This window comes from Dendroctonus ponderosae, unplaced genomic scaffold (genome assembly GCF_020466585.1).
Source record: "Dendroctonus ponderosae isolate FM_Combo_2020 unplaced genomic scaffold, Dpon_F_20191213v2 Dpon_F_20191213_5, whole genome shotgun sequence".
NCBI lineage: Eukaryota > Metazoa > Arthropoda > Insecta > Coleoptera > Curculionidae > Dendroctonus > Dendroctonus ponderosae.
In genome coordinates this window covers 8,135,277-8,149,791 of record NW_026018715.1, presented here as the reverse complement: position 1 = coordinate 8,149,791, position 14,515 = coordinate 8,135,277, and the positions used below count along the sequence as shown (strand labels likewise).

At 35.9% G+C, this 14,515-nt stretch overlaps 1 protein-coding gene across 12 annotated transcripts in view; it reads left to right on the top strand.

Moving 5' to 3' along the window:
- LOC109539593 (partitioning defective 3 homolog) overlaps positions 1-14,515 on the top strand; it is a 58,430-nt gene that overhangs the window by 28,981 nt on the left and 14,934 nt on the right. For 10 of the 12 annotated variants that reach the window (XM_048666734.1, XM_048666726.1, XM_048666727.1 and 7 more), the window contains 9 exons: positions 7,006-7,212; positions 9,776-9,981; positions 11,469-11,585; positions 11,643-11,981; positions 12,043-12,203; positions 12,365-12,585; positions 12,735-12,938; positions 13,059-13,256; positions 13,434-13,566. In XM_048666734.1, coding sequence (XP_048522691.1) covers positions 7,006-7,212; positions 9,776-9,981; positions 11,469-11,585; positions 11,643-11,981; positions 12,043-12,203; positions 12,365-12,585; positions 12,735-12,938; positions 13,059-13,256; positions 13,434-13,566 — 1,786 coding nt within the window. The remainder of the gene's footprint in view (positions 1-7,005; positions 7,213-9,775; positions 9,982-11,468; positions 11,586-11,642; positions 11,982-12,042; positions 12,204-12,364; positions 12,586-12,734; positions 12,939-13,058; positions 13,257-13,433; positions 13,567-14,515) is intronic. The other 2 variants (XM_048666730.1, XM_048666735.1) reach the window with 2 other exon arrangements.

Genomic DNA, 14,515 nt, shown 5'->3' with positions numbered 1-14,515 from the left:
GAAGAACTTACAGGATTAATAAGCTGCTGCTAAGTGGGTTTTGAGGGTGGAGGTAACGCAAAGTAAAATCTGCAATTTTGCAGGTGTAAAAAAGGTGACTGGCAATTTAAAAAAATGCACCAGTCTTTTTCTATCTGAAAATGTGTCAAAATTCAACTTGAATAAGTAGATTTTCAAGAATCCAGCGTTTAGACAGTGGGGTGCACTTGTTATGCTAGTATTTTTTTTTTCGGCATGTTATCCCAAATCCGGGGTCAAATCCAAACATCAAATTACATAACCCACTTTTTTATATTTCCTGTGTATTTAATTGGATTCTATGCTGCAACCTGATGTTTATCGGTGATTCGTGCTGGTAATAGTTGGGTTAAAAGACGAGGACCATGATGGAATTTATGGCCTTGATGGGAATTCCAAAAATGCCCATTATTTTGGCTCCATTATTGTCTTCGGCGTTCTGGGAGCGCATCGTCTGCACCAACAGAAAATACTTCTAATTTCGTGTTTTATCCAGAAGCTGAAGAGAAACTCTTAAAGTCGTTAGTTGTATGCAATTTTGGTCGATGTTTTGAAGTAAAGAATTATTTGATTAGTTTGCAGTTTTTATACTCCGAAAAACGTGGCAATTTTAATTTGTTTCAAATCAGGAGGATCTACAGCGTTATCTCGTGAGTTGGCTGATTTGTTAAAATTTTAGAAATCTCTTTGATTTAACAGGCAGTTTTACGAAAGCTTTTTGATWCTACCRACACTTTCTTCGGTTTATTTTGATGTGRGAATAAATTCCGTTTTGTTGATCTGGGGTAGAAGAGAGAGAGAAAATAGTCACCTGGGGAAGATTTTWAAAAATCGGAATGAGAGACAGTCCCAAATTTTTGGCAAAACTTTSAGAAACCAAGGRTATTGATGGTSGGTCTGCTGTGGTTTTGAGCAAAAACTTCTGAGTTTTCACCAAGCATTCGGAATATGTATTTYCTTCTTCGTGGCTTAATTTGGGTTTCTTTCCAGAATACCAATGTTTATGTCGACTAACGATAATTTTTCTAATTTCACAGACAACARAAGACTGAATTTCTACTACATGACCCCTCCCTGACTAGAAAGCTGGATCCGCCCCTGCTCAATGTATGATATTCAAATATCGCTTTCGGGCTCAAAACTACTCGAATTTCCTCACTCACGTTGTTACGACTGAATCGACTTTTCTATTCTCTATCCAACGATGCCAAAACGAATTTTGTGGCTCAAATGGTTCTTGAGAAACTTCGAAAAAAGCMCCGTCATTTTGAGTCGATTTTGCAACTCAAAAGAAAACACGCAAATCTAAAACTTCTTGAAATCAAGACGGTTTTGAGAAAACTGCCAACATTTCYTTRTCGATGGKTCACTTTCTAAAAAGGTCATTTAGATCTCTTTGGAATGATGTAAAAATGAGCGTTCTTGCTCATTTTKCATTCGAGAAATGAGCAAAAACGGGACGGAAAGCATGAAATTTTGGCATAATCTTGTACCTCAATGTCTTTCATCATCATTCTTTCAAGAATTCATTTATCATTCTATTCAAATTTGCTTTCTGGGTCAAAACTGACCGAATTTCCTCACACATGTTATGAAAATTAGATAAATAGATAGATGGACGAGGCTCAGATGTGAAGTGATTTTTGTTTCTTTGGAAGAAGCAGGAGTTTAGCACGAAGAAGACAATTCATGTTCCAAAACCTTCATGATCAAATCTCTGAAGTTTCTTTTATAAAGACTATAACAGACTCATCCCCAATAACTTTCAACCTCATCTTCTGTAAAATGTGATACTTTAAAGCTTCGGGCCGTAATCAACGAAGACTACCTAAAACTAGAGCTACACAAGTTCTTAATTGTGGATGTAAAATCTGCTGTTTACCCCCAGGGGATTTTTAAAGTTTTTCGAAAATCAGTGAGTGATTTTGGTCTAATCCCAAGATCATACTGGTATATCGCGTTGATAGCGACAAAAATCATTTTTTGTGGGGTCAACGTTTCATCCATATTTAAGCCATCATTAATTAAAAAAAAATAATAAATAGAAAAAATAATTTTATTTGTGGTTAATATAAAATAGAAGTGACACGGGCACAAAAGTAAAATCAAACATTAGAGACAAAGGCCAAACGCAATATTGCTTAACAGCAATTTAAAACAGTTTTCGCCGATCAAGTCGTGTATTTAGTAAATTACATAGGAAGTCATGTAAATTGTATCGATTGAGGCGGACGATCTAAATCCTTAAAAGGATTATCCCGACTTCTAGAGCATTTCAGGCGATGCATCCAAGATCTAGTATGTCTTGTCCGAACAAGAGTGAAACATCGATGTTCCGGAAAAAATGTTCCGAATTAGGAACTTTCTCAACCCCCACAATTCGCCGGGAAAGTTTACTCGAGCAAAACGATGCTGGATTTTCGTGCCAATTTTCGGGAGTATTTTGGAGGTTCCTGAGCAACAGCACAGTAACGTACGACATTATTTTGTGGGTCTGACCTAATTTCTTTTCGGTGGTCTGTGTTAATTGTAACAGAAGTAAAAAAAATGACTAGCTTAATATAATTATTTTTTCTCAATTTCTCAGTTTTAATTGCAATAAACAAACGGAAACGCCTGATTATGGTGATTTGGCAAACGACCTTAAAATTGCTTAGCAATCAATTAAATTCGCTATCAGAAAGTTCCAATTGCCGGCAATCAACGAGCGTCTATTAATCAGCCCCCAATTAAGCGGATTAACGTGCAAAACGCGTCGATAATGAGGTTTTTTCTATGAAGAAAGTAGATTGTTAGGAAGCATTTAAGCAATTCTTCGTCAGATGTTGCAGAGTCCTTGAAAAGAAAGTGATCAATGAAGCCGCTGAAACCCTGAAGCTGCTTCGGCAGTCAATAGTCGAATTTTCCCTTTCACTTAGGATTGATTTATTTCTCTTGGCGAGTTTGATTTACATTGAAAAATCGTGCTTGCGTTAAAGCCAAGTGAAGACGCAGAAGACGTATTGGTACTGTTCAGCAAACTGCGGATTTATGGATAATTCGGACGAAAGTGAAATGGCCAAGTCACCTCCAAGGCGTTTTGGTGTTGAAGAACTCGACTTTGTCGGTTAACACCGCCACCCAGTCATATGAAGAATTTCCGAACCGTGACACTTTTGTAAAAAATTACGTTTGCAAAAAGCGTCTTAGGCAATATGGCGTGAAAAACGTTAAGGTCTGCTTGATGCGGCCTTGAAGACGACCTGCCATGGAAAACACATTTTCGGGTTCCTAAACACGGTAATAAAGCGCCACTTTGCATGACATTTTTTAACTTACTCAATCGTTTTTTGTACTGATTTAGGTTTGAGTAGCAAGAAGAAACCGAAACGAAGCCGAACGTTTTGCTTCAATTAGCTAATGGAACGAGTTTAATCAATTTACATTGAAAGTACGTACCTACTACATACATCGAAGCAACAGTGAATGGCTTTTAATGCCAAATGTGTTTAATAATTGTTTGCTTTATTAAATTTCTAATCGGTTCACCTGGCGAATTCCTATACCAGATCTAGCGTTTTCCAAGCAATTATTATTAGTAATCAAGCAACGTGTATTATACGCACCTAATATAGGGTATGGATAGGATGGAACCTGTTTCGATAAGCCTGTTTGCATACAAATTGCTCCACCTTAGCACCGGATATCCGTTGGGTGCCACCTTAAATTAATCAGACAAAACAAACTGAAATTGCTGCTGAGACGCAGGTGGATGGCACTGGTAATTTCAAAGGATGTGCTAATGAGTTTTTCTAAAGTAGTTCTTTGTTTTCAACGACAGATAACTATGTTTGTTTGCCTGGTATACAGGGGCGATGGTACGCCAGCCTCTGATAGCTTGAATGGTACTAGGTAATAGTAATTCGTAAAGCTCGCAAAAATCAGGATTTAGTGTGATTTTAATTCAATTTTGCGAGTGTTTTCTATTGAATTTAGAGTTTTTCAGTTTTTACTGGATTTAATTAAGAAGTTAGAATTTTTTATCTGAAAGACTGCAGTAGCGTAAAACCGTCTATGTTTTGAGCAAAATTCGCAAAGCTCGCAATAATCAGCAGTTAGTGTGATTTTAATGCAATTTCGAATGTGTTCAAGACTCGAGTGTTTTTTATTGAATTTAGGGTTTTCAGTTTTTATTGGATTCAGTTAAGAAGTCAGAATTTTTTTTTATCTGAAAGACTGCAGTAGCGCAAAACCGTCCATGTTCAGACCAAAGTTCCTGAAGGTCGCAAAAAATCAGGATTTAGCGTGATTTTAATGCAATTTTGCTAGAGCTTAGACTCAAGTGTTTTCTATGAAATTTAGAGATTTTGAGTTCTTACTGAATTTCATTAAGAAGCTGGTAATTTTTTTTATCTGAAAGACTGCTGTAGCGCAAAATAGTCCATGTTCAGAACAAAATTCACGATGGTCGTAAAAATCAGGATTTAGTGTGATATTAGTGCAATATTGAGAGTGTATAGACATCAAGTGTTTTCAATCGAATTTAGAGTTTTTTTGTTTTTACTGGATTTAGTTAAGAAGTTAGATCTTTTTATTATTAAAGTTCACGAAGGTCGTAAAAATCAGGATTTAGTGTGATATTAGTGCAATTTTGAGAGTGTTTGGACTCAAGTGTTTTCTATCGAACTTAGAGTGTTTTCGTTTTTACTGGATTTAGTTAAGAAGTTAGATTTTTTTACCTGAAAGACTGCAGTAGCGCAGAACCATCCATGTTCAGACCAAAGTTAACAAAGGTCGCAAAAATCAAGATTTAATCTGATTTTAATACAATTTAGCTTTTAGGATTTAGCAATTTAGGATTTAGTTAAGAAGTTAGAATTTTTTTTATCTGAAAGTGCAGTAGCGCATCAGGATTTAGTGTGATTTTAATACAATTTTGCGAGAGATTTTGAGTTCTTACTGGATTTAATTAAGAAGTTAGAATTTTTTTATCTGAAAGACTGCTGTAGCGCAAAATCGTCCATGTTCAGAACAAAGTTCACGATGGTCGGAAAAATAAGGATTTAGTGTGACATCAGTGCAATTTTGAGAGTATTTAGACTCAAGTGTTTTCTATCAAATTTAGAGTTTTTCCGTTTTTACTGGATTTAGTTAAGAAATTAGATTTTTTTTGCTGAAAGACTGCAGTAGCGCAGAACCGTCCATGTTCAGACCAAAGTTCACGAAGGTAGCAAAAATCAGGATTTAGTGTGATTTTAATGCAATTTTGCGAGAGTTTCGACTCAAGTATTTTCTATAAAATTTAGAGATTCTGAGTTTTCACTTGATTTAATTAAGAAGTTAGAATTTTTTTTATCTGAAAGACTGCTGTAGCGCAAAATCGCCCATGTTGAGACCAAAGTTCACGAAGGTCGCAAAAATCAAGATTTAGCGTGATTTTAATGCAATTTTGCGAGAGTTTAGAGCCAAGTGTTTTGTATCGGATTTAGAGTCTTTTCCGTTTTTACTGGATTTACTTAAGAAGTTAGATCTTTTTATCTGAAAGACTGCAGCAGCCTAAAACCGTCCATGTTCAAACCAGAAAACTGATAAAATCCGTAATTTCTCGGGTTTTCCGCAATTGAATCGGAAAACAATTTGATGTTTATTAGTCTTATTTAAAAATACTTGATTGGGAATAAAAATTATATATGAATACTGAGGAGTTTAACAAAATAAAATAATTGTCATTTTACCACAAAAAATCACGTTTTTCAGAGTTTAATCGACTTTTTCGGAAAAATCATAATGAAGACGCTTTTTTTGCTTAGCTTTGAGTTCAGCAGATTAAAATACATAACCAACATTGTTTGTGCAAAAAAAGTTCACTTGCTATAAAGTATGATTGACTTGCTATGAGCAAACAGTGTAAAATGCCATATTTCCTCATGAATTTGCCGGGTGTGGAAATTATTTTTAGGTCTTATAATTTTTCCTTTATTCCACATTAGGTCAAGTATACTGGCGCCAAATTTCATCCAAATCTCTTGGCCCAATCTTCAGATATTAGGTTTTCGAAGAAGAACTTTTTTTCACATTGTGCGATGTACTACCGGAAGACCCTGTATGTAGGTCAATTAAATCGTTGGGCATTGTACTAGGAGTGGTACTCGAACTGCAAAACGCTCTGTATCTAGTAACGTGTCGGCGCACCTAAACTCATTCCGACCGATTGAAATTCTTCATATACTTTCTCATAATTGACACGAAAGGCAGGTCAGAGGGTGGCAAAAGTCTTCTAAGGAATTCCAACTAACCGCAATTTGACGCTGAGTGTTTCAAAACTGGTTCGTCAGGCTGTTTTTACTGGCTGTTACTTCTTTTGGATAAGATTTCTACTTTGAATTTTCATTTCATGCGGAATTTTCTCACTGCATGTTGTGTAATACGCAGTTTATCCCATAGCAATCTGTACAATTACCTGGACATTTCACACGATTTGAATGAGACTGAAGAGAATGCGCTTGTCGTCTTTTCCGCCTGCTAATTAATCTGATGAAATCCGAAAATTAGACTATCCGCGAAGAACAGTTGTTCAATGGTAGCGGTTTGAGTTTTTTGTATTTTATTACATTTTTTATGCGTTTATTAGTTGGCGCAAATGAGCGTGGTCAGGCGAATCAGGCTTTGCATTATTGTTATCAAGTCAGTGTAAATCACGCAATGATTAAGTACACTTTTTAATGTAATATACCGGGCGAACTGTGTTCAGATGACTTAATAGAATTTTCATTCTTTTAAACCCTTGTTTAAGAAAGAAGGGAACGGAAACTTGGAAAACCACTGGAAGTCTTGAAATTTATTTTTTATGAATACTTTTAGTCCGCTAATAAAAATAATGACTGTTTCCTATTATCGGGTCTTGCAAAAAGCAATTTGAATTATCAAGCGAGTTTGCTTAATGAACTATCGAGTTCTGTCACGCTTTGCAAATTCCGTACTTGCAACTAAATTCCGATTTTTTTGCAGACTCCAGAAGCTTGGGTGTCGGTGCACAATCTCCAATCGCAGGGCGGCGGCATTTTGGATCCAGATGACCGACTCAGCGACGTAGCTGACGACCGAGAACAGATATTGGCTAGTTTTGAGGATGGAGATGGTTCTCATATTCACCATGGGGGCGGAGATGGAGCAAGCGGTAGTTCAGTAGGGACTGGCAGTCCAGATATTTTTCATGTAAGTTGCTGAGTTTTTGCTACAATTTCAAGAGTCAATGGCAATATTTAATAATAATAATTATAAATGATACATACGTACGGAACACAGGTGGTGAAGTTTAGTTCATGTTTACAGCACGATACGAGAAACTTCTTTGAAACGGAGAAGCTCTATTTAGGTACCGTAATAGTTGTAAGGCACCTTAGGTTCAAGCTATGAACATCTGCGCTAAATTCTATTATTTTATCCAAATATGCAGGCTCCTTACAATCTAATATTTTTTTAAAGAAAATCAATGCATATAATTTATACATGTTATCGCATTTCAGCCAACCCATATTTCCTTGAACTAGAAACAAAGCTACAGTCAGAAAAAACCAAAAATATCGGTTCCAATCCGTATTCTCAAACGATCAACCAGATAATTCCATAGTCTCTCACCCTAAAAAAACTTCCGTCTTTTTAGGGTTGATGTTAAGATTATTCCCCACGTTCGCTGTTATTTATTGATAATACAAAGGGTTTTTATATAAAAACGGATTTTTTTATCAAATCGTCCCACCGTAATCAATTCATAAATTTTCTAGTTGAAAACTCGGATTGTTAAAGAAATTCTAATTAGTAAATAACATTCATTTTGAACTGTTTTCTGGGTTCCAGATCTACCGATTTTGCCGTTTTGTGGTAAATAGGTATCTGGAAAAGGTTGGATTAGGAAATTATGAAGTTAAATATTTAAATATAAATAATCATACAACGTGGGCCAATTACAAGTTTCCTTTTCGCTTTTTCAAGTTTTTCTATAAGAACGCAGAAAACCCTCGAACGCGTTCGAACAGAGTTCAGTTAAAGTTACCCTTAAATAAGGGTAACCCTACAGAGAGTTTGAAATTAGAGTGTTGAAAGCATAGGACAAAAGTTGTGCCCTTGAAGGAAAAATTGATGTATTTGAGCGTTTTCTACGTTTTTACGTAACATTATAGAGCAATAATTGCTCTAAAATTTCATATTTTTTGGCAAATTGTCCAATATTTTTAGTCGGTTTTTTTATAAAGGTCCCAGTAAATTAATTATGTGACAATTATCAAAAGCATTTTCACTAATAATATGTAGTATGTAGAATTCATCTCAAGATAATAAATTTACGACTTTATTAAATTCTGGAATAAATGCCATAACTATTTTTTCATTATTCATTCATTTAGTCTTATTTTCATTATTTTTTAATTGTGGATGCTTAAGTTCGTTGTTAAAAATCCATGTTTAAAATCGATATTAAACCTCGCAACTTCTAGTTGACACGCATTTTTTTTTGTTGTTTAAAATCGAATTTATTCCAATTTATTTTACTTAGTTCTATTGTATAATCTTATTAAAAATCCTTTTAAAATCCCGATTTGGTTGCGTTGGTTTTATATACAGGTTGTATCAGGGGAAGATGTAGATAATAATAACAATAATAAAAATATATTTGTATTTCGAAATTGTTACAAAGATAGAACAAAGTGAAATCTTCGAGTTGGGACAGTTTCAGGATAATGGAAATTTTGTTTTTAAATAGACGTTGGCTAGAAAGCTTGAAATTTGGTCAAATGTTTGTTTTTATCTTTTATTCCAAACTTAAATTTTTTTCCTAACTATTTCGAAATTATTACAACGATATAACAAAGTGAAATTGCGTTAATACAAAATAATACAATAATTGTATATTTAGTGCATATTAAAATAACCGTCGAGTTGGTAGGGTTCCAGGCCAATAAGGAGCATTTTTATTTCTCTTTTAAATAAACTTTTGCTTGAAATGTGTGCAATTTTTTATGGCAACTTAATTATGCAGTTTTATACACATATAATGCGGACTTTTCCGATGTTTGTAAATGATGCTTCGGGTACATTTGCTGAACTGATCTTATGTTGTATTGTTTACAAATTCAGAAACACTGAACAACGCGATAAACGTTAATCCAGAAAATATGTTCTTTAAATATTTTAAAATTAGTTCACGATTTAATCAAAGTTGGCAATAGAAAACAACATTTTAAATTAATTTTTGTGATTGCACAAAAATTGCTGCTATTGAGCAGTAACGAAATTTTTGTCAATAGTGGCTTGCGTTGTTACTAACAAAGGTTGCAATTAAATAATAATAATAATTTGTACTAACACGGAGAGTATCCGCAATAGTTCAAAAAGCTGCAATAGTCCGAAGTAAAAAATCTACGTAAAAGTTAATTACGTTCAATAATGCTGAAAACCATGTTAGCACTGTGTTTTGAACTTGATCTTTTGAGGCGATGTCTCTGAAAACTATAACGTTTTGCTTCAAAAATACCATCACCAACTTCGATATACATACTTCTCGACTATTACTAATATAGAAAAGTCTATAAACACAGCTTAACTACTTGGCTGGATTAACAAAAGACACGAAAATATTCATTGTTTTTAATCCCTTTCAGCAAGCCATATTTTGTTAAGTCTTTTAGAAGCACTACAGAGAAGAAACGTCTTTTAAAAAATAAAAAATTGCGATTCGAAGACAGTAGCATACAGTTTCCAATTGTTAAGTTATGTTTTTCAGGATGGTGAGCATAAATACGGGCCTGTATACAGCAGGACGGACATCGAAGTAACTGGTGAGCAAATCGCTTCGGGTGTTCCCAGCCTGCAAGTGAGACGAGGCAGTGAACCGACGCTTAATCAGCTTCCTGCAGGCCCTCCTGCTCCATCTGATAACACTAAGCGATGGAGCGCTGCGCCCCTTATTTTAGAGCCACCCAGCTCAGGGTAAGAGACATTTTCCCTATAATTTCAATAGATTTATATAAAGGGTTTTCGAGATTTTCAAAATTCGTCCGACCTGTTTTTAACTTTAACTGTTAACTAGTTACAACCCTTTAAGGTAGAGGAGTCAAAATGTGATTTATCGGGTCAATAAAAAGTAACAAACTTTTGAGCAATTTATAACTTGCCAGTTTGTAACTTGGGCTTCAGGTGATAGACATTTTTGTCTTGTTGTCCAGTTGTTTTTCTGCTTACAGCTTAAAAGTGTTGCTTTTTAGTAACTTTTTCCAACTCACTTCGTGCCTTCGAAACATTTATTTTTTTGGAGTATTTTCAGCATTGCTTTGTTTGGAGGGTCGCATTTCAATCCCTACCAGTAATGAACGTTTTTGTCTGTCCATTCTTCTAGATATTTGCCCTCTTTGTAGCTTAATATTACTCATTACGTTTTTTCACCTTGATTCTTGTCGTGAAACCTTATTCTTTTGGAACAATGTATTTTTCATTTGTATCTCTTTTATCACTTTGTTTGCTAAAACTGTTGTAGAACTTTTTTTTTGAAAAAATCAATAACTACAGCGAACATTTCGATGTTCCATTGGTAGGTCAAAAATATGATACATTTTTAACCTTTTCTGTCTAGCAAAGTGCAGAGAACGAAGACGACAAGGAAAAGTCTTTTTGTTCGAAATCTATTGATCCGGAACCTAAATATGTAGAAAATCACTATGATGATGAAAAGCACCTTATGTTAAGAAGCTTAGCTAAAGTCGGCAAGTGGCAAATTCTGCCCTAAAATCTTCAAGTCACAAGATGTGCTTAAACTAATGGAAAATTTCGTGTTTTTACTAACATTTTTATTGCACAATGAATATTGAATTATTATTTTTTCTTGGAAAACTATGTTGTCATTTGAATCTCTGTCTGTTAAAGAGTGCGTTTTGTGTAAGATTAGAGTCATCTGACCATGTATTAATAGCCAAAAAAGATAATTTTCCTGGTATTTTGAAAGGAAAAATTACCGTTCTCAAATTTAGTAATATCTGGTTATTAAAGAATATTGCAGATATCGGAAACTCGGTACAGACGCATCTTTAATTTCATTGCGCTAAAGAATCCAGTAGGAAAATGGTGGTTCTTAATTGAGATTTTGCCTTCTTTTTCAATATTCTCGAACATTCTAGGCAAAAATGTATGTAGGTACTTCATGACTAATGGATCCGAACAAAAAAAACGTGCTTATTTCAGAAACGGTTGATTTTCTGAATTACAATCCATGTGAGATCTTTGTCATTTCATTTTACCCATTAGATCAGTGTCATCAGCAAAAAATTCAATTGAAGACTGTTCTTCTAGATCAGAACCTCCTGTTTACCCTTTTGATTATTTTTATGCGTTTAGTGTAACTACATGCTGCAAACACGATCTAAAACCTTTAGATTCATCTACAAAGTTTCCTACAGAAAATGTTTATAGTACATTTGTTTCAGGTATGGGAGCCCCGATTGGTTAGACGATTGCAAAGAGGAAGACACCACCGGATTCAAAAGAATTGCTCGGGACGGAATCAACCGGCTATCCATGCAGTTCTTAGGCGACGGGCCCGGGTAAGTTCAATAATGCTCCTTCGATTAATTTCGACATACAATTTACACCCTATTTAGGTATCGTTGGGCGGAAGCAGCCGAAAAACTGGCGAGCTCCAAATCGCAAACCAGCAAATCGTTGCCTCGAGAAGCCAGACGAAGAGAACCACTAGGACAAGCCAATAGTAGCCCGACGCCATGGCCTACAGATAAAACGGATTTTATTGTGATACGGAATCAACCTGGACCTTTGGGTATTCACGTGGTGCCCGACTACGATGGTTCCGGGAAAGACAGAGGACTGCTGGTGCAAGGAATTGAACCGGGCGGTAGAATAGATAGGGATGGAAGACTGGCTATTTACGATAGAATTGTAGAAATTAACGGGCAGAATTTGATAAACATTCCTTTTCAACGGTGAGATCCGAACGCCTCCTTTGTCCCACTTGGTTAATTGCTGTTTTTTTTAATCGTGCAGGGTCCAGGAAATATTTAAATTGTCGCTGATATCTCCAGAATTAAGACTGAAAGTAGTTAAGGCTTCCGGATTGGAGAGCTTACGCAAACCTCCCACTCCCATCTACCCGAGTTTTCGAGCAGATAAGGAAAACAACGGTATGGTGGAATGTGAACAAAAACGTTAGTAAACTTACCTTGTGACATTTGTCCTGATATGCGATTTTTTCATTTTTTATCAATGGATTAATCTTGCAAATAAGTTGCTCTGAATTCTGCAACTTTTTGCAGAACAAGCATATTTCGCTCTTCATAATAATGATCAAGTTATTCGGGATTTGCAGAGAGTACAAATACAAAAATTGCAACAGTGTCTCCTACCAAAAAAGTGCCGGCGATATCCAAGAACCTGAAAGGTCTCCTGACGGCCAACACCAGGAAAATCGGCAAAAAAATCGAGATCGAGCTTGTAAAAGGCCCAAGGGGTTTGGGCTTCAGCATAACTACCCGGGACAATCCTGCTGGCGGAAACTGTCCTATTTACATAAAAAATATCATTCCTGAGGTAAGTGTAGAGGGCGATTCTAAAGCGTTTCAAAACCCCGTAGGTTTTCCATTTTCCGTAGCCGTTTTGTGCAGAACTCGACTCAGAAGGCTTGCAGATCTGATGAATATTTGATGGATTTTCAGTTAAAAAAAAACGTGTTTATTTAGGGTGCAGCAGTTGAAGACGGCAGACTGAAAATCGGGGACCGATTGCTTCAAGTCAATGAAGAAGAAATGACTGGGAAAAGCCAGTCGGAAGCTGTGGCAATCCTGAGAAAGGTAGTGCCAGGCAGCAAAGTGAAAATTATAGTATCCAGACAGGAGGACGTGCCCGTAACCGGAACAACTAGCAATGGATTGCCTCGAGTTCTTGTAAGTGGATTGTGGAAAAATCCGACACACCAACCAAAAAATCACACACAATTTAATTTCTTCTAGTCGCTTTACATATTGCCGTTGTACTTGTAAAAATAAATGTTCTCTCGCACACAGGGCATCGAAGAAACCGATGAAAGAGAAGACCCGATAACCGCAGAACTGTTCAGTAGCGAGAGTAATCGGGATATTCCACCTAATATACCTCCTTTACCTCAGAGCCATCTGCTCCATAGCAGGTCGCCGCTCGAAAAACCGATCGGATCTGTGGCTAAAATTGTCTCGCAATTTCAAGAGGCTGCCACCCTGAGCAATGTAATTTTCGTTTGTATTTCAAGTAGTGTCTGTCCCTGTTTTCCTTCTCCTTTGTGACGTCTTGGTATGCATTTGACTCTCCTCCCTAACTTCGTTTCATTACTAGAACTTCTTAGAATACTAAAAAACACCTCAGGTTGTAAATGCGGATCTTGTAATTGTTTCTGATATTTTTAGCCTCTGGAGAAAAGCGACAGTGCCATGGTTTTCCCCTGGAAACATCGCGAGATGTTAACTTTGAACATTCCCGTGCACGACTCTGAAAAAGCTGGACTTGGAATCAGTGTGAAAGGAAAAACTAGTGAATCAGGTAGGATTTCTAATCAATCTGGGGAGATCTGTATAAAGGTCYTTTTTGGTTTGAATTTTTTGATTGGGTTGCTTGGAACTAGGGCTCGGAATTTTTTTAAATCTTAARTTYGAATATTCGTTTAGYGGTTTATTCGAATAGTAAAATTATTCGAATACTCGAATATCTAACGAATAATCGAGTATTCGAATATTCGAGTATTTGAATCCTCGAGTATTCGAATATTCGACTATTCGTTAGCTATTCGAGTGATCGTTTTCCGTTCACCGTTTTCCAAGAAGAAAAATCGTTTTCTCATATCATTTTTGGCAACTAGCCGCAACGGATAAAAAAGTGCCTTTGTCGGCACATTAATTGTAACACAGCGCAAAAGTTGATGACACCAGAACACAGAGACGTAATTTTATATTCATTTGCAGGAGAGTAAATATGATTATTTTCATTTGCTTGTAAATATATGGGTATTTGTTTAAATGCTTGTACAATAGGAATCATTTATTTTATAAAAGTATACAAAGTGCACATAAAGATATTTGCACCTTGTGAGTTTCATAATGTTGGTGTATTCGAGTATTCGATTATTCGAGTATTCGAATATTCGAATATTCGAGTTATGACTACACATAATTATTCGCTTTTTGAATATTCGAATATTCAAACACTCGAATTATTCGAGTTTGATTCCGAGCCCTACTTGGAACGCGCTTCTTCCATATGAAGTGATTAGAAGCAAAACCGCCCGTGCAATATTTTACAAAACCAACCGAAGTGTTAACTAGTGTGCTCCATATGGGCTTCTTTTTGGTAGTAAAATCGCCCAGGTAAAAATCACACCCAAACGCCTGCTTTTGGATACCAAAAAACTGAATATAAAGGAATCTCGTCAGGCGTTTGGAGTCAAAAACGCTTGAGGGGCACTTGGGATGTTTTGCTGTTTGAATGTGTTTTT